Source organism: Cyclopterus lumpus, chromosome 2, assembly GCF_009769545.1.
Source record: "Cyclopterus lumpus isolate fCycLum1 chromosome 2, fCycLum1.pri, whole genome shotgun sequence".
Taxonomy (NCBI): domain Eukaryota; kingdom Metazoa; phylum Chordata; class Actinopteri; order Perciformes; family Cyclopteridae; genus Cyclopterus; species Cyclopterus lumpus.
In genome coordinates, this window is record NC_046967.1 from 6345758 (window position 1) to 6366424 (window position 20667).

At 43.1% G+C, this 20667-nt stretch overlaps 2 protein-coding genes across 2 annotated transcripts in view; one reads left to right on the plus strand and one right to left on the minus strand.

Annotated features, from left to right (window-relative positions):
* LOC117740932 (beta-1,3-galactosyltransferase 1-like) overlaps positions 1-8049 on the plus strand; it is a 115124-nt gene extending 107075 nt beyond the window's left edge. The window contains exon 4 of the transcript XR_004610654.1: positions 7945-8049. The gene's annotated coding sequence lies outside the window, so the exon portion shown is untranslated. The remainder of the gene's footprint in view (positions 1-7944) is intronic.
* On the minus strand, positions 1676-18248 carry abcb11b (ATP-binding cassette, sub-family B (MDR/TAP), member 11b). Its single transcript, XM_034547577.1, has 28 exons — positions 18170-18248; positions 18002-18020; positions 16128-16157; positions 15991-16042; positions 15588-15889; positions 15355-15442; positions 14415-14548; positions 14149-14320; positions 11427-11551; positions 11174-11348; positions 10905-11018; positions 10671-10781; positions 10457-10582; positions 9804-10007; positions 9549-9719; positions 8940-9141; positions 8784-8853; positions 8312-8432; positions 7972-8139; positions 7531-7635; positions 7066-7227; positions 6623-6826; positions 5696-5937; positions 4673-4829; positions 4091-4288; positions 2690-2896; positions 2249-2395; positions 1676-1876 (listed from the first exon to the last, which is right to left on the minus strand). Exons 1-28 carry the CDS (start codon positions 18246-18248, stop codon positions 1676-1678), a joined length of 4086 nt encoding a protein of 1361 aa, XP_034403468.1.
* Positions 18249-20667: the final 2419 nt, after the last annotated feature.

Consider the following 20667-nt stretch of genomic DNA (forward strand, 5'->3'; position numbering starts at 1 on the left):
ATAGTGAGCTTTATGCTGCGTTCACACCAAACGCGCAAATTTACTGGCCCGACAAGAGGGGGCGTGGCTTATCTCTGTGCTTTACTCCGTAGAAACCGTTATCATTTACGCCATCCATCACGGAAGAAATATCCACTAGTTCTGCTTTAAACTTGTTGTGGACATCCCACAAACGTCGGAACATCTAACGCCCTCGTGTTCACACAGCTCGGTAACTTTCACCGACTACGTCTCGATAACATCCGCCTAGCGAAAATTCGCGTCATTCGCAACCATTCGCGTCTGTGCATTGACTTTGCATGGGCTCTACTCGCGCGAAAAATTTGCCACGCCTTTTGTGTGAACGCAGCATTAGAGTCTTGCCGTTTCACCCTGCTTTTTAGTCTTAACGCTAAGCTAACTAGCTGCTGGATCTAGCTTCATATTTAGCAGAGACATGAGCGGTATCAATCTTTACATCTAATGCTTGGCAAGAAAGCAAAAAACTGTTAATAAAATGGCACGTCCAACTGGTAGCAGACCCCGGGGGGGAAGAGCCAGAACAAGCTGGAGGGATTATATCTCCGAGGATGGATGTTAATAAAATGATATATTAGATATTTCTATATTACCATATAATTATAATACATACCAATATTATTCTGATCACACTCAGCAAGAAGAATAGATTCCCTTTATTACAGTGAAGGTACAGTAAATGCTAACCATATGTAAACATATACCTGCTATAACTGCAATGTGTTTGGACATGAATAATATAAATAATATTTAGGCATGGAATTCATCTCCTTTATGTTGATTATTGTTAGAGGACTGGTTCGGAACAGTAGACTGGTGGATTGTGGGATACACTTCTGAATAATGCTGCATAAAACATAGGTCGTAGATAGACAATTGCCAACATAACCCAAAGGCAGAGAGTAACTTCCTTTGTGACCCTAAAATAAATACTGTAAGAGTGAACAGGTGTACAGTGGAGGAAATAAGTATTTGATCCCTTGCCGATTTTGTAAGTTTGCTCACTGAAAAGAAATGAACGATCTATAATTTTAATGGTAGGTTTATTTTAATAGTGAGAGACAGAATATTTTTGGGAAATCCAGATCACATCATATATAAGTTATAAATTGATTTGATTTTGTGAGATAATATTTGATTCACCTACGAACCAGCAAGAATGATTAATCCTCCCCAAGAACACCGTCCCCACCGTGAAATCTGGGCTGACTAACTTCCTTCCCTCAGCCAGGACACTGAAAATGGGTCTTCCATCACTACAGTGACCCAAAATATACGGCCAAGGCAACAAAGGAGCGTCAAACCTGGTGACCAACAACAAGAAACGTCTGACCTCTGTGCTGCCACCAGGTACCGAGTCATGTTTTGCGAGGGAATCAAATGCAAATAAATGTATAACTTTTTATATGATGTGTTTTTTCTGGATTTTTGTTCTCGTCTCTCACTGTCAAAATAAACCCAACATTAAAATTCTAGATCATTAATTTCTTTGTAAGTGGGCAAGGGATCAAATAGTTATTTCCTCTGCTGTATATTGGCATACTTCTGATCTCATTGCTCTCATTGCTCCTGACACTCGTTACTCTTTGCTGCCTTGCTGCCTTGCTGCCTTGCTGCCTTGTTCCCCCCCCCACCCCCCCCACCCCCCACGAGCATGTTAGCTAATTGGTGCTCCCGTGGTAACCAGCTTGTAGTAGGCTCCCTTCAGTGCCATGAGCTGGTCATGCGATCCTTTCTCAATCACGAAGCCCCTGGACATGACGGCAATGATGTCCGAGTTCTGAATGGTGGACAGGCGATGGGCGATGACGATGCACGTCCGGCCCTCTCTGGCTTTGTCCAGGGCCCCTTGCACGGTCTGCCACGAAACAACACAAACATGAAGCGGCGTTACGTTCTCCCCACACAGGAGACAATTATAGTCATTTCACAATCACGCGCTGATTACTATCATTAGAATGTTCCAGTGCATCAGTGCGCCGCGGAGGCCTCTAGAAAAGCTACCGCATAGCCTCAGACACAACGAGGCTCTACAGGAGGGCTGGTACGAACTGTGCGCTGCTGCTGATAATAATAGAGATGATGAATGATAATGATAATAATAATTAACTGCCGACCCGCCTTGCTCTCTGTGCCCGATGAATATCAAGCAGCTGCACTGTACTATGGTGAGAAGTGTGTGGATTCAACACACGAGGGACGGCACCGATCAGAGTTTAATGAGGCGTACCTTCTCGCTCTCGGTATCCAGGGCGGAAGTGGCCTCGTCCAGGAGCAGGATCTTGGGGTCGCGGATGATCGCCCTGGCAATGGCGATACGCTGCTTCTGACCGCGAGACAGCTGAGAGCCCTGGGCGCCGACGTTTGTCTCGTATTTCTGAGGCAGGATGAAAAATGAGTCATATCACATTGTATTTGTCTTGAAGATTAAAAAAAAACATGTCACTGTTCATTGTGTCCACACTGCAAGAAATAGTTCTTGGAACGCAGGTTTTGAGGGACGTTTTTTAGCTTCAAATGGATCCACATCAAGATCCTTTGTTTGTGTTTTATCTGTAAGTATTTCTATCATTATCGGCCTTAAGAAATCCAGTATCAGTCAATAATAAAACTTAAAAAAACCTAAATAATTATATTTTTACAGTCATTTACAGACTAATGTTAACAGTACCTCAGGAAGTGACATGACAAAGTCATGGAGCTGGGCCTTCTTGGCAGCAGAGATGACCTCATTAATGCTGATGTCCCGCACGTTGTCGCCGTACTTGATGTTCTCTTCGATGCTGCAGTCAAACAAGATGGGCTCCTGGGACACGATGCCAATCTTGGAGCGCAGGAAGGGCACGTTGACGCGGGTCGAGTCGTGGCCATCAATCAGCTGCGGGAAGCAATTGATTTTACCATTAGGAGAAAGCAATATAATAACCAAAGACTGGAAATACAATCCACTTAATGAACTATCATAACGCCATCTCTGCCGTGATTTCTCTCTGTGCAGAGGTGACGCTGTCCTTTTTAAATCTCGAGCAGGGAATCAGGACTGCGTGTTTCCAAACCACTTCCAACTCAATTAAGGCCATTTGAATCTTGGCAGGGATCCCTTCCTGGCACAAAGGCAGACCTCCATCCTGTGTGGAGTGCCCCTTTTTTATATAAAGCACAAAGTCAGCATAAATGTCTGATTGATGAATTAATTGAAGTGATATGAGGGCCATAAATACTTCAGTCACTGAATGTCCAGTCATTATTCTTTGACTTTGACAAACCTCTCAGAGTGACACTACAACTGAGCCTCATGAGAGTGCAAGCTGAAAGCAGACTATACATATGTCTTCCTCATTTCACAACGAGATAGTTGACATTATGATAAAGGTCAGCATTTGTTGTAATAATAGGTTTCAGAGGTACGTATCCTCAGTGAAGTATGCAGCAGACTTTTCATATTTGTCTGATCCATAAACTGTAAACATGTGGCAGTATAACTGATGAGTGAAGCTGTTCACATCCTTGACTGTAGCTGTGCCTTCAACACTGACGCATTATCACTATATAAAGCTAGTACAGCTAGCGTGTTAGCAAACAGTTTCCTATTTACACATCTATTTACGCACGTGGCAACATTCGCTGTTTGTTTTGGCCCAGCAAAATTGAAGTCCAATATTAACTCTTGTTTTAGCTCAGTTTTTTGGTCTCCACTGGCCTCTCATTAGCTGCTAATTGCTCTGTATTCACCAGCTAGCAGCTAACTTTACCCGTTAGCCGTTTGTTGCTCTGCTGACAGAAGGGCCCCTCCAGAACCACCGAAGACGGACACTATCTTATATTATAGCACCTATAGTACTGAATTTAAGTATAAAAGTAATTTTAACAATAAAAAGATCAGAGCCCCTTTTGACATTAACAATAAAAATGTTTTTAAAAAAACTATATCTTCCCTCTAATTGCGATTATTAAATCGCATAAAATAAAAAAGTACCTCAAGAATTGTACCATTTACAGGATACAATAATAACAATTCATAAGGCACTTTGCATCCAATGTACATCTGCAGGACGCTGCAGTGTGTCCTCACCACTCGGCCTTGGTCGGGATCATAGAACTTCTCCAGCAGCTGCACGCTGGTGCTCTTCCCGCAGCCGCTGCTGCCCACAAAGGCCAGTGTCTGGCCGGGCTTCACCGACACGTTCAGCCCATTCAGGACCTGGATGTCCGGCCTGGTGGGGTAGGTGAACTTGCAGTCAATGAACTCGATGTTCCCTTCGAAGTTCTCCTGAAAATACAGCGGAGGGAGAGAGGGGGGAATAAATAACAGACCAAAGGTTATAGGTTTCTCTGTGTGTTAGGGTGCCACCTCCTCTGGTAATAAAGAGTTTCATTTCATTTAATAATAGTTTTTTTATTATTCAAAATGCCTTCCATCTTTAAAGGGCCCTGTGTGAGGTATTTTTCCTTTGAATGTACAATATTTGGTAGAAGGACTAACAATCCTTTCTTGTCTCCTCCATCTACACATCTCTCTTTCATGACTAATGCAAAATTAATGAGGAAAGCAATAATAAATAACACTTTTCATCATGGAGGGAGCAGGCAGCACTGTTTTTGTCATACACTCAGTGTGCAATGTGGTGGAATAGTATAACACATGTCCTCGTACCCATTTATCTCCCTTATCGCTGTAGACGCTGATCAGAGGCACGCGGTCCAGCAGCTTGAAGAAACGTGCTGCGGAGATCTTGGCCTTGGCGTAGTCTGGCGTGTAAGAGGAGGCTCTGCCGAGGGCCGTGCCGCTGGTAACGATGGCTGAGATGACCCTGCCAGAGAAGCCAACACAATGTGACTTATCACACAATCTTTGTGCACATACACAGGCTCAGCAGAGAATTTGGGTTTTTCTCCTTCCCCTGGAACAGACTTTTATTATTTTAAAGTCAGAATTCTCAATATACTATATATTTTCTTAAAAAACCCAGTTTCAATGACCTAGTCACATGAGTGTGAGTACACAACAAGGCCGTAAAGGCGGACTAGTCTGCGTGATGACAAGTCTCATTGAGCCACTTGTTTGCAACCTTTTTAAGACCAATAATAGCTTCAAAATTCACAAGTATTAACTGGCGGATTTTACCTCGCAGAACAAAACTGTAAAATCTCTTCCGTTTGTGTTAACCACAGACCTTATTTAAGTCACCTCACCTAAAAAAAAAAACATTGACTTCGAGATGAGGGAAACTTAAGTGCAAAAATGCTGACTCATTTCCAGATTTCACAACTCATCCCTGCAGCACTTTTTGGCAGTGACAGGCATGTTTAAAAAAAATACAAATCAGACAGTGAAAAGCAGTGTCGCCTGGAATTTGAGGACATATATTGTAAAATATAAGACTTTTTCATTGCTTATGCACAAACTGTGAAATTAGATGACCCAGTAAGTTTTGTGGCCTGTCTAGATATATATACGTTTCATGCCAATCAGAGCAGACTAGACTTTTTCAGGAGGGGGGCTTAAAGAGACAGGCCCCGAAATGGAGCGTTTTAGAAAGAGGGAGAAAAATGTGTTTTTTCAACATTAAAGCATGCACACATGTTCGAGTAGAGACCCAAAATACAAGTATGACCCTGAAAATTATCATTATAATTGTGGATTAAATAGCGATAAGGAAGAGCCTTCTTCTCTCACCTGAACACCAAGCTGAAGTGGAGCCCCTCCTGTTGCACTAAGTAACCTCCAAACCTGTAGGAGGCGGAGTTGGTCAAAAAGATGACGCACTGGGAGAACCCATAGCAGGCCCCGTACACTTTGGCCTTCTTCAGGGCCGCTTGGTACGGAGCGTCTAGCTGGGCCTCGTACGTGTCCACAAAGAGCCTCTCTTTCCCCAGGCCTGCAATGGTGCGGATGTTGTTCAGCGCCTCGCCGGAGATCTACAAATAAAAGACTTGTGTTAAATGGCACAGTTAAGGCCAACAAAAAAGACAGATAGTTGAAAAGAAGTTGTATCTAATTAATTCCTCAGGTGTTTCACCTGTGGAAACTTATGATACAGATAAAGCATTTGCTCAGTTTTTATCGCTCATATCTAATCTTGTGCTGCTGCAGAAAGCCAATTTCCCCATAGGGATCATTACACTTTCAATCCACTTCACTGAGATGCCTGAGGTTTATTGCATTGGAATAAAATGAAATAGTTTAAAGGAAGTTGACAGTAAATTGATTGTGAACTGTCACTGCAACATCGTGACGTTTGATGCACTACGTGCGGTCTGTACCATGACAACATTTTAGGCCTGGGTGGCCCCAGTAGGCATTGAGCCGGACATCTCTGTGCCTGGCTTGCTAAATTACAGGCGCAGCTAATAAAAAGCTACTGTACCAAGATCTGAGTGCTGCTGGAGGGCTGTGGAGCTTTTTCCTCCTGGAGCCTAAAATAGACAATGTGTATAAGCTGTCTCTTATCTGCTGTCAGTAGATGCGTCAACTGATGGCGCCCTCCACCAGAAGGTTTAGCAGGAATGATGACATGTTGCTTTTGACGTGGAACTCAGAATACTGTGTTCAAACGGGTGAAAATAGAGGTTTGGGGAAGCTGTATAAACAACAAAGTCCAACCTGTCCGGCGGTCTCCATCGCCTGCTTGTCCTGCTTAGCGAACCCCGTGAGCATCTTGGCCTGGAAGCCGCCCGAAAGGGCGATGAACGGCAGGAAGCACAGGATGAGCAGCGTGAGCTTCCAGCTGAAGAAGAAGGACATGATGATGGCCACGCCTATGTTGGTCAGAGAGTTGACGATCATGCCGATCTGCGAGCCCGTGGCCTTCGAGGGAGACAATTGAAAAAGAAGGGGCGTGACCTCATGTGCAGGTTCTTCCGAGCAGAATTCAACGCACATTTTAATTCAGGATGCCACCGCCATGTTTCTAAAGTAGCCCAGAACAGACGAATCAAACACGAGGTGGCACTAAATCTTACACACTGCTCCTGTCATGTGGTTTAGCGCTGAATGTGGGATGAATTTAAAAATCCCTCTCTTTTTATACTGCGGCATTAACTCACTCCTTGAACTTGTGAGGCATCGGTTGCCAGACGGGTTGTCAGAGCTCCGGCGCTGTTCTTGTGATCATCAAACCAGCCAATCTCTTGGCCCAGCATGGCCTGGAACCCGAGCCGCCGTAACCTGCGGGTCAGCAGCTCTCCAGACTTGGAGAAAGCGTAAGCCTGGAGACGCACACGTGGGCAGTATTTTTTGTAAAATCCAAAATACCATCACAGTGATCTTCAACATAATGTAAATCTAAATCAGAGAAAATTGCGTCTTCACCGCCAGAACTCATGGATCAATTATAGAACAGCATCACTGCAAAATGGAATACATTTTTCATTCGAAGAAGCTATTAATTTGACCCAAAGAAAAAGGAGCTCTCTTGTGACTTTCCCTCCAACCTTGAGCACGAGGAGGGGGTGAGGCCGGCAGAGAAGCACTAAAGCAATCAGTCTTGGCGAAGCAGCCTGCTACTCTACCTGCAGCATCTGGGTGAAGAAAGACACCACGCCGACCATGACAAAGAACAGGCAGATACCATCAATCTCCTTCCTCTGAAGCACAGGATCCGTTACTGAGAATGTCTACACACACACACAGAGAGAGACAGAGACAGAGAGAGATGTGAAAGAACAGAAAACAGAACAGAAACATGTTAATATAGACAGTCATACACAGACAGGGTAAGAAACTATACCCTGTCTTTGGTTTGGCTTCAAATAAGTATGCTTGGAACATAAGCTAGGGACGTCGTGTCGCATAACAGTACACCATGCAAGCTTGTTAGAGTCGGTAAAACTATTCGATTGGGATGGCGGTTTAAAGCCCTGAAGGAAGAGTTTTTATATAAATGTATAAATAATTAGCTTATTGTATATTTTTGTGTATTTCAGAAATTGCAATGACATCCGGAACCTCACCGCCAGGACTTGACTGAACAGTAGAGAGTAGACGGGGTTGACCCCTCCATTTATGGCAGCACCAAAGGATCCAAAAACCATATAGGGCCACTCGGGTAAGTTGTACTTCAGGATCCTAGTGACTGGAGCAGGCTCCACTGGTTCTTCCTCGTCCTCTGGAATGGCATTCTGAGTATTCACACAGACAAATACACATCAGCCGGCAGTCAAAGCTGTTCCCCGACGATACAACCTGAGGATTAATATAGAAAAACAAACACAAAGAACATTTCAAGTGGCTTGACACGGTTTTGTAATTATTGTGGTCCTGCTTCAACCACCCACATATAAAATTGGCTACCGTGAATTTGTCTGCTTGTGACACAGAGTAGGCTCTGGGGCCAAGCTCTCCGACCATGGGAACAGAAGACTCTGGGATCAGATTGGACAGCTGAGATCGGGAACGCTGGCGAAGAGAGGCTCTGCAAAAACAAAAATGACAATGTCAAGGAAAGAAAATCACCGCTGATATCCGTCTCTTCATGAATATTCAAAGGGCACAGGAATGTATTGCGCTGCCAGTGTTCTCCGTGCACTCATTACTGGATGCTTGTAACGGTGGCGTTCGAGGACCTCAAGCCTCCTCTGCTGTTTGCAGCACTTGTAAGTGGCTCTTGATGATAGTGTCAGCTAAATGCTCCAAATGTCGAAGTAATTGTAAGAGAGCAATTAAATGAAGGTGCCGGTTCCAGCCATGACACAAAATAATCCTATTTAGATGCACAGTCAGGACCGTGGAAATGGATATTACAGTTTACACAAATGAGTAATACCTCAAACTGGCACGGTAGCTGCCTGCTCTGGATAGATTTAGCCTCGCCGGCTCTTCTTCATTGTCCGCCACTAATGCAAGAGATCCAACAATCAGCAGACCCTCATAGTTTCCACATGTTGACAAATATCTTTCTGGGACATTAAGTTGGACCTACTTTGCCGGGCCTTCTCGTTGAGAGCCTCGTCGCCCTGGCTCTGCAGCGTGACCAGAGTGAAGTAGACGCCCTTCCTCTCCAGCAACTCGTTGTGTTTGCCCCACTCCACGGCTCGGCCGCGCTCGAAGCCCACGATCACGTCGGCGTTCTTTATGGTGGACAGGCGGTGAGCGATGGAGATGGTGGTGCGACCCTTGCGTACCTGTGACGAAACCAAACGCATGTCGGAAATAAGAAAAACAATCTCACATGCTTTACACCCAAGTTTGATTTCACATTGTCTTTGTTGGATTTAGTGGATTTATTTTCTTATTGTTTGATATGTTGCAGAACTTTCCTCTTGCTATTATATGAAATTACAATGTTAATTCAGCATCTTGAAAGCATCTTGAGTATAACAATGTTGCAGTAGTACTCAGTGGGGTTCTCTTTTGACTCAGGTTATTGAATATCTTTAGAAACAAAGAACAAAAAGGTGACTCTAAACATCATTTTTAATTCAAAGGTTTTTCTTTGTATTGTCCTGCTGGCAACACAATGAAACCATACATCATCCAACCCTTAGATGAGCACAGAAGCTAATTCAGCATACAGAGCGCTCAGACTTACTTTATCCAAAGCCTCTTGAACTATAGCCTCGCTCTCGTTGTCAAGGGCAGAGGTCGCCATGTCCAACAGCAGGAGGCGAGGATTCCTGACCAGCGCTCGAGCGATGGCGATACGTTGCTTCTGGCCGCCGCTCATCTGACCTCCACCCTCTCCCACCAAAGTGTCGAATTTCTGTCCACAGGGAAAGTTATTAGGGCAGTTAAAACTCAGAATTTTCACATGGTCACTTGGAAATCCTGAAACCCTACGAGTCACCTGCGGCAGGTCCATGATGAAGTTGTAGGCGTTGGCCTCCTTTGTGGCAGCAATGATGTCTTCCTTTGAGACGCCGGGTCGACCGTAGCGTATATTCTCAGTAATGGTGGTGGCAAACAGCACAGGCTCCTGCTCCACAATGCCAATCAGCGAGCGCAGCCATTGGATGTTCAGCCCTCTGATGTCATGACCGTCCAGGGTCACCTGAGTTGGAGGGTACAGAGAGCGGGTTATTTGATAGAATTTATGGATGATGCTATTAAAGTATGTTGCCTGCTATAATGTGTTTCTTTTTTTTTTTGCAACAAAGCTAGTTTCAACTGGTAAAGGTGTTAGTCTTGTGCATAATCTTCATTGGGCTGTAAGAGGCTTATTTCCTCCTCTAGAAACTGAAAGCAATAAGAGAGTAAGGTGTGCAAAGACATCTAATTCCAGTAAAAGTGAAAAATGAGGCTGTTAGGGCCCATTGGCTGAATAATGAAACAGATTATCATGTACTTCTATCACCCTCGGGGGACGGTTATTTTTGAATTGACTAGAATAAAGCTCAAAAAGAAGTCAGCAGCGACAGTGTGTCGAGGGAATCTTCAGCCTCACTGGTGGACGGAAAGCACCACTGAGAAAAGCATCATTGTCTCAGCTGTCAAACCCACCATGCCCTCTTTAGGGTCATAGAAGCGCTGGATGAGCTGAATGGCAGTACTCTTCCCAGCTCCGCTCGGCCCGACAAAGGCTGTGGTTTCCCCTGACTTCACTGGAACGCTGAGCTTGTCCAGGATCTGAGTAGAGATCAAAATGTATTTTTTCCAGAAATCAAATTCTCCCCCTCAGCTATACATGACAACGAGTGTAGACGCACGCAAGTACCTTGACTTCAGGTCTGGAGGGGTAGTGGAAGGTCACATTGTGAAACTCAATATCTCCTTTGACCCTGTCAAGCTTGTAACCAACCTCAGATAGACAATCAATCTCCGGCTCCTGGCAGTAGCACATTTATGAAAAATGAGACATGTCAACCCAAAACAAGGGTTTCCTGTAAAGAAATACGGCACCTTGTAAGGGTTCAAATCTTTCAAAAATGATAACATCAAGCATTCTCACTCTCTCAATAGTTTCAAAGATGGTGGTAGCAGCTCCACGGCCTGCAGCAAATGCCTCCAGACATGGGGAGGCCTGCCCCAAATTCATGGCTGCTATCAAAACACCGAAGAACACCTAGAAGGAAGATGTCAGTATGTTATCGCTCCAAAGGCTCTTTCGGTTACATGGAAATGGTGAAATTCAATATGCGAGTGTTTAGTACATGTTTCCCCTTTGCTCCAGTGGTTGTCATGAACCACTATGGTAATAGTAATGGTAATGTGTGATACCTGTAGTAGTGTTCCTGGTGTGTACTCCTCAGTGTCCACCACCAGGCTGGAGCCATACCAGAAGCCCAGACCGTAGCACAGAAAGATGATCAGCCACATATATCCGGTGAAGAAGCCCATGATCAGACCCTTCTTGATGCCCAAGCGCTGCGCTGAGATCAAGTTCTTGTCGTACCTGTAGAGGAGAAGAGCTCATGCACAGCTGCATAGAGGAAAAAAGTCGATCCTCAATTTTCGTCTGGCTAGTTTTTACCTTTGCACTTCTTTTTTCTCCCCACCGAAAGCAGCCACAGTCCTGATGGAGGAGAGGACCTCGTCTGCTATGGCTCCGGCTTTGGCGTAGGCCTGCAGCTCCAACCCCGTTAGCCTCGCCACGAACTGGAGGAGAAGAGAGGAGCACGTGAACTGAAGTTAAGTCAAGTCAACAAGTCAAGAGAGGTCAAGTCAACAAGTCAACAAAGGCTGAACCAAGTTAACAAGTAAAGACAAGTCTAGTCGTCAAGTCGACATGTAGGATGCTGAACGTCTAGTCAACAAGTAAGGGAAAGTCAAGTCGACAAGTCCATAGAAGACATGTCAAATCAACATTAATAAGTCCAGTCAATAAGTCAAGTCAGGGGAGGTAAAATCATCAAGTCCTCAAGACAAGAGAAGTCAACAAATGAATGCATGTTTAGTTGAACAGTCAGGAGAAGTCAAGTCAACAAGTAGTATTTGACAAATGCTTAAGACAAGGCTAGTGAACAAGTAAAGACAAGTAGAGTCAAAAGTCAATAGAAGTCAAGTCAACAAGTAGGCTAAAGATGGGTCTAGTCAAAAGTCAATAGAAGTCAAGTCAACAAGTAGGCTAAAGACGGGTCTAGTCAAAAGTCAATAGAAGTCAAGTCAACAAGTAGGCTAAAGACGGGTCTAGTCAAAAGTCAATAGAAGTCAAGTCAACAAGTAGGCTAAAGACGGGTCTAGTCAACATGTCAATAGAAGTCAAGACAACAAGTAGGCTAAAGACGGGTCTAGTCAAAAGTCAATAGAAGTTAAGTCAACAAGTAGGCTAAAGACGGGTCTAGTCAACATGTCAATAGAAGTCAAGACAACAAGTAGGCTAAAGACGGGTCTAGTCAACATGTCAATAGAAGTCAAGTCAACAAGTAGGCTAAAGACGGGTCTAGTCAACATGTCAATAGAAGTCAAGTCAACAAGTAGGCTAAAGACAGGTCTAGTCAACATGTCAATAGAAGTCAAGACAACAAGTAGGCTAAAGACGGGTCTAGTCAACATGTCAATAGAAGTCAAGACAACAAGTAGGCTAAAGACGGGTCTAGTCAACATGTCAATAGAAGTCAAGACAACAAGTAGGCTAAAGACGGGTCTAGTCAACATGTCAATAGAAGTCAAGACAACAAGTAGGCTAAAGACGGGTCTAGTCAACATGCCAATAGAAGTCAAGTCAACAAGTAGGCTAAAGACGGGTCTAGTCAACATGTCAATAGAAGTCAAGTCAACAAGTAAGCTAAAGACGGGTCTAGTCAACATGTCAATAGAAGTCAAGTCAACAAGTAGGCTAAAGACGGGTCTAGTCAACATGTCAATAGCAGTCAAGTCAACAAGTAGGCTAAAGACGGGTCTAGTCAACATGTCAATAGAAGTCAAGTCAACAAATAGGCTAAAGACGGGTCTAGTCAACATGTCAATAGCAGTCAAGTCAACAAGTAGGCTAAAGACGGGTCTAGTCAACATGTCAATAGAAGTCAAGACAACAAGTAGGCTAAAGACGGGTCTAGTCAACATGTCAATAGAAGTCAAGACAACAAGTAGGCTAAAGACGGGTCTAGTCAACATGTCAATAGAAGTCAAGACAACAAGTAGGCTAAAGACGGGTCTAGTCAACATGCCAATAGAAGTCAAGTCAACAAGTAGGCTAAAGACGGGTCTAGTCAACATGTCAATAGAAGTCAAGTCAACAAGTAGGCTAAAGACGGGTCTAGTCAACATGTCAATAGCAGTCAAGTCAACAAGTAGGCTAAAGACGGGTCTAGTCAACATGTCAATAGCAGTCAAGTCAACAAGTAGGCTAAAGACGGGTCTAGTCAACATGTCAATAGAAGTCAAGTCAACAAGTAGGCTAAAGACGGGTCTAGTCAACATGTCAATAGCAGTCAAGTCAACAAGTAGGCTAAAGACAGGTCTAGTCAACATGTCAATAGAAGTCAAGTCAACAAGTAGGCTAAAGACAGGTCTAGTCAACATGTCAATAGAAGTCAAGACAACAAGTAGGCTAAAGACAGGTCTAGTCAACATGTCAATAGAAGTCAAGACAACAAGTAGGCTAAAGACAGGTCTAGTCAACATGTCAATAGAAGTCAAGACAACAAGTAGGCTAAAGACAGGTCTAGTCAACATGTCAATAGAAGTCAAGACAACAAGTAGGCTAAAGACGGGTCTAGTCAACATGTCAATAGAAGTCAAGTCAACAAGTAGGCTAAAGACAGGTCTAGTCAACATGTCAATAGAAGTCAAGACAACAAGTAGGCTAAAGACAGGTCTAGTCAACATGTCAATAGAAGTCAAGACAACAAGTAGGCTAAAGACAGGTCTAGTCAACATGTCAATAGCAGTCAAGTCAACAAGTAGGCTAAAGACGGGTCTAGTCAACATGTCAATAGAAGTCAAGTCAACAAGTAGGCTAAAGACGGGTCTAGTCAACATGTCAATAGCAGTCAAGTCAACAAGTAGGCTAAAGACAGGTCTAGTCAACATGTCAATAGAAGTCAAGTCAACAAGTAGGCTAAAGACAGGTCTAGTCAACATGTCAATAGAAGTCAAGACAACAAGTAGGCTAAAGACAGGTCTAGTCAACATGTCAATAGAAGTCAAGACAACAAGTAGGCTAAAGACAGGTCTAGTCAACATGTCAATAGAAGTCAAGACAACAAGTAGGCTAAAGACAGGTCTAGTCAACATGTCAATAGAATTCTCACCATAGCCATAAGACCAGCTGCAAGACCGATCAGTGGACTTGCTGCGACAATGACAAGCGTCAGCTTCCATCCCTTCACAAAGCCGATGCAGAAACCGCACACAAAGGTGGTGAATCGCTGCAGGAAAATGGAAACCTGGTCCGCAATGGCATCATTGATCTTGTTGATGTCACTGTAACACGGATATAACCACGTTAACGCTGACACATCAAGACCCCGAAAATGTTCCATGACACCAGAAATCATGTGATCGTCGCCCCACTCACTCTGACATGCGAGTGTTGAGCTCCCCCACCGAGGTGCAGTCGAACCAGCCGATCTCCATCCTCATCACTTTGCTGAAGTACATTTTCCTGATGAGTTGAATCTGCCTGGCAGCGGCCGTCACCCACAGGGAGATCTGTCAGTCATAAAAAAGACCGGTTGTGCTCGCATTTGTTAGATATAAAAGCAAGGAGGGCAACAAGATGGTATCAGGACACTGGCCTTTGACCTCCCTTTGATGGGTAAAAGGAGAAATGTCACGTAAAACATTTAAGGGGCACCTGAATATTATATGATGATGTTCAGCTTATTCGACATAAGGAGTACAACTCAGCCTCAGAACACAGCTGCTTAAAGACTTCTGTGGCTTTGGAGGAGCTTTTGTCAAGTTTGAGTAAATAACCCTGATGATGTGCATTATGGGACATGTAAGATCAAGCGATTTTCACCCATAGGGACAAAAATCAGGATATCTCTGCCTCTCCTGCTTTGATTAGATCAAAATCTGTCTCCGGTAAGCCTTGTATCTTTATCAAAGTGTAATAAAATCTCTAAACTAATAAGTGTTCTATAATCCAATTGTGTTTGAAAGTCAAAGTACCGGTAGTCCCTATCCTGCAAATAAGATTGAAACCATCAAATGCGCCATAAGGTCCCATCATGTTTTCCAGTCTAGTAATATGTTGTGGCTGACCGGGTTGAATGTGGTCATGAGATCTAATATACTAAGAACTGTTAGAACAATTGTATTGTTCATCAGTGAGGACTCTAGATCGATACGAAAGGCTTAATAACTGCCTGTTTCAGAGCAAAAAAATCTGGTGCCAGATCTCATAGGTGATAGGATCAAAATATGTAATGCTGAGTTAATTGGTTTTAGGTGGATGACACGTACAAATCTAATTTCTCTTTGTATGAATACAATGACATTTGAGGACCAACCTGAAAGTATCCCAGCAGGAACACAGCCGCTGCAATTCCAACATAATAGAAGGCAAAATTGGTCATTTCATGTTCAATGTCGAGAAGCCTGAAAAATAGCAAAAATACAGCGAATGAATAATGTATGAGGAACTACAAAACCACATGCACTTCAACACAGATCTAAAACTTCAACAATCCCATCTTACACTATATTTGAAGCCCACCTCGTGCATTTCTCACAACCCACTTACCCACACGTCCTGCTCTTCAGCGCTGTGAACATCTCCAATGTTGAATTGTTCATGAGGCTCCAGTCCCACTGTGGCGGCATCAGGCCGCCCGCCGCCGTGTAGTTCCTCTTCCACTGGATGGTGTTGTTCACGCACTCCTTCCTGACGTCGTGCAGCTCGTTGAGCTCGATGTCGTACTCGATGAAGGTGTCGGTGAGCAGGCCGAACACCAGCAGCATGAGGGGCTGGGCCGAGCCGTGCAGCACGGCGCACATGCCGCCCACCACCATCATCAGCACATCGTTGCACGTGGCGAAACGGAACTGGACAGGCGCGTTAACGACACTTGCATTAGGGGGTCAAATCTTAAAGTGGACATAAGGAAAGAAGCCACGTGTTACACAGTGAAGAATGAACATCTTACCAGCTGAAAGAAGCCAACCCTTATCGCAGGTTGATCTGCATCTCCCTGGTTTCTGTTTGGAGTAGAAGGTCGGTCAGTTTTTATTGGAGGTGAATGTGTGCAAGTATACAGTCCCTCTGTGGCCATCTTGTACTCACTTCCCATCATCCTTAGAACTTGTTGTGGCCCTGCATGGAAAAAGATAGAAGGTGAGTGAGCTGCTAAACCTATCTCCCTGGTAAAATATAGGTACAAAACACATATTTAAAAAGGTGCAGTGTGTAGGAGTGTGCGCCCTCTAGCGGTGGGTTTGCAGGTTGCAACCAACTGAAACTTCTCCTGAGCGTGTAGAAGAATAGAACCCACTAAATCCTGCACATTGGCCCTTTAAGAAATACATTATCCTTTGTATGCATGATGAATTTCTGCTGTAATGGATCATCAAGTAACGATTGTTAATTTAAAGTTACTTCTATCATCCTCTGTCCCTTTTATTCCCACTTTCCCTCATCAGCCCTGCAGATATTTCACCAGCCCTTTCACCACTCGCTCCCTGGCAGAGGGTCAAGATGAAGATGTGTGCGTCTGTCTGTGTTTGGCTCCTCCTCCTTTTGTTCCTGGAATTCACCAGTCGTGACAATTTAACCTATCAACTATTTCTGTATGGAGGCCCTGGAAGCTCAATGCACTGCAAATTAAGATGGATTGATCAGTGACAGTCTAGTCAACAAGTCAAGTAAGGACAAGTCTAGACAAGTCAAGTAAGGACAAGTCTACAAGTAAAGACAAGTCTACAAGAAAAGACTACATGTTAAGACAAGTCTACAAATATAGACAAGTCTACAAGAAAATACAAGTCAAGTCTACAAGTAAAGACAAGTCAAGTCTACAAGTATAGACAAGTCTAGTCTACAACTATAGACAAGTCTACAAGAAAATACAAGTCAAGTCTACAAGTAAAGACAAGTCAAGTCTACAAGTATAGACAAGTCTAGTCTACAACTATAGACAAGTCTACAAGAAAATACAAGTCAAGTCTACAAGTAAAGACAAGTCTACAAGAGAAGACAAGTCTACAAGTATAGACAAGTCTAGTCAACAGTAAAGTAAGGACAAGTCAAGACAGTAAAGTCACACATAGGGTTGCACGGTGTACCGATACTAAAAAGGTACCGCGGTACCAGTACGTTCAAAACGATACGGTTTTGCATATTGTTAGTATCGATACTTTATTAAAATAGCTCGCTGCTCCGCTCCTTTAATGCAGCCCAGCGCGTTGACTGCAGGCTGCGCAGCGCTCACTCACAGCGATGATCGCTGGGGAGACAACGTGGCATCAAGTGCCGGTGTTACACCCCAACTGGTTTTCAAATATCCTTTGCGGCGATTACGATCGTAATAATTAAAAAAAAAAGTCATTTAAACATTTACTTATAATGTCACATCTCGTCTGTGTCCAGGGAACAGTTTGGTCTAGGTGAACACTGAGCAACAGGAATGGAATACTAGTAATGTTCTACCCAACAACTGGTTACATTAAAACACTTCCAAGCATGTGTAGCGCTGCTTTTATAAATATCATAATACAAAAATAATATTGCTAAACTTTATTTACATATTACACGAGTTTAGAAAATGCTTCACAGCCGTCAAATTAGAAAATACAGCGTCCAATTGCAAATCATGTGATCACAGGTCGCAAAGTTTTAATATCCGCTCAAGGTTGCCAGTTGTTTCAAATCACCTCGGGTCTAGACCGAACGGTTCCCTGGACACAGACGAGATGTGACATAAGTCAATGTTTAACTTGATAATTAATACAGATGTTTTTAAGTATCGGGTATCGTGATATTTATGGCAGGTATCGTATCGAAGTTATAATTTTGGTATTGTGACAACCCTAGTCACACATCGTAAGTATTACTTGAAAAACTTAACCTATGATCAAAAAACTGTAATTTATAACCCGTAAAACAATATCCAAGATGAGTGGATAAAAAAAAAACGCATAAATAGTCCAAAGCATACTTACTTATTGGAGCCAGCTGGTTCTGCAACACAAGAATAGAATAAGCATTCAACTTTTTTTAAATTGCATCCATAGATATAATATAATATTTTTTTATTCAAATATAATAACTCCATATTATTGGATAGTTTTTCGGAGGATTTCTGGTGAACTTTTATTGTGCATTACTACCTTCATTGGAAAAGTCGTAGCTGTGGTTTTCATGTCCCAGTTTTTTTATGCTTTGCAATTTCACTGATCCGGTCGGCATGTTGTCTCTTCTAGGAAAAGCAAAAAGATGGCATTTTTCACATGTCCTAAACCAGAATAATTGTTGTTTTGTAATAACATGAATGTCAAAAATGAAACCCTGCTTGACAGAGCATTTATTTTGGAGTTTCAAGAGTGAATGAGACATACCTTTTTAAGAGAAATCTTTCTTTCTTACCCTTATACTCCTTCACTTAAGCCCTGCAGCCAGACATTCGGTTGTTACGTCGCCCAGCTAATTGTTGCAGGGGCAGCTGGAGCACTGAGTATCTCATCAGCGAGTCCCGTCTTCTTATTGGACAGAATTAGCTGGGACTCGGGGTCAGAGTGTGTTGTTTGAGGGTAAGTGTCCTGTCGGTTTATGCTGCGTAAAAGGCCAGTGACCTCAGCAGGGCAAACATTTTACCTACGGAGGTTGCATCCCCCGCTATTGGAATGTGACTGATTTACTCACACAGGTGATTATTATGTTATCCCTTCAGGCAAAAAAACGTGACTCAAAATTCTTCAATGGGAAATTATTTAGTTAATGGGGGGCGGCAGTATCTTCAGCTTGGGTAACGGTGGGTGTCCAATTCAAATTCTATGTGTACTTGGCTCTGCCGAGGCGCTAACTGACCCCATCTCTCTGACGTCTCTCCAACATGTCAATGGCTCCCGTCTGTGCATGTTTGACCTGAAATGAATTACACAAAAATTGATTAAAGTAATTCTGAATTGTTACGCTCATTAGATTTAAGCTGACTTTATGATCCTTCTCCCCAACTCGTTCGACCATACATGTGAGCACGGGTGTGCTTAGATGTAGCTGCAGGTTGACATTGAGGTCATTGCCCTCGTCCAGCCTGATTTCCTCAACAGCTTCATGTTGTGCATACTTCTGTCATCCTTTTTCACCTTGAATGCAACAACAAGGGGAATGCTGGGAATTTTTTTCACGCTGCTGAAATCTAAATTTGTTATTTCTTACAGATGCTGCTGAAGGTATTTCAGGAATTTCAGGTTTTAATCATTTGAGACAATCACAAAAACAAGCTTAATTTTCATCTTTAAATCAGGCCCTTTAATTATGTAAGAGAATAAAAAAAAGCCTGCTTGTGATTTTTGTTAGAAATATGACGGACCGGCCCAGCACGCTTACAGATGAAAACAACTGTGCTCACTGGTGTTATTATACTGTCGGTCATTCACCGATGCCTTTAAGTGCCGTCGGGAAACTCCAAAGGGGAATATTATGAACGCGTGTCCAAGATGCAAAGTTTCAGAAACCCGAGGACATGAATTATGCAGAACCGTAATTGTATATCCTTCAGTATTCTTCAACTGAACAGTCCATGATGAGGTTGATCATTTTATCAACATCATACCATTAAACACATACGTTTTCATTTGTTATTGCATCATTATTGTTGTTGTTTTTTATGAATACTATGCATATTATTCATTAATCCTATGCACGAGTGTTGCAAGTCAAGCTAAAGGGAACTGCACTGACTCCAGTCCCATTAGAAATATTCCAACAATGAACTGATTGTTCAACAATCCAATAATAGTGTTAATTACAACTTTAAAGGTTGCAATTTTCCATGTTTCCCCGAGTTGCTGTGACATTTAGAGGTTGGGAAAGCTGCATTTACAACTCAGTGTAAATTTCTTTATTTTGTTTAGCAGCGCCGTGTAAATAACAACCATCTTGTGTATTTCTATGACATGTTTCCTACTGAAACATTGAACACAGCCCTGAAGCATTTACTTGCGCAAGACATTTGTATATTGCTACTTTATTATTGGAAATCAGAGTGCTTGAAGGCAGCATATGCACAACAGGGATTTTTTTCAAAACAGCACTATTGCCACCTTGTGGTAGAAATGTATAGAAATATTAAAATTCTCAGATGACCCTGCACACTGTAGCAACTGTAAAGAAAGGAGCTCTATTACTGGTGTAGTTATTTCACACATACCAAGAAACCTTCATAAGTGGAGTGTAGATAGTTCTGTGGAGACGTCAACTGTTCTCGCACATAATGAGGGGAAATAAGAAGCAGCTGCCATTAGTACTGCAACTTGCTCATGCCGGAGAAGGTCAAGCAGCCAGCTGAAGGCCGAGATGTGTTTTAAAACCATAAAACGTCAGTGAACATTGAGCTTGAATTCATCAAGTGGACAGAGACACGACTCCTCTGTTTCCAAAATGGAGTTCCTTGTCTGCCGGCCGTGTAAGCGCTCATTTGTTTGCTAGCAGCGTGCTAACCCACAATGACAGCCTCTTATGGCGACTGTATGGCAGGTTGCCTAAATGGTCTGCTCCCTGGTGGCTAAATATCAAATAGCGAGGAACATTACGTTCTAAAGTGAGAACCTAGAATGCTAAATGTCAACTTTTAAAAGTAAGAAAGTGACATATATGTGTATTGTGT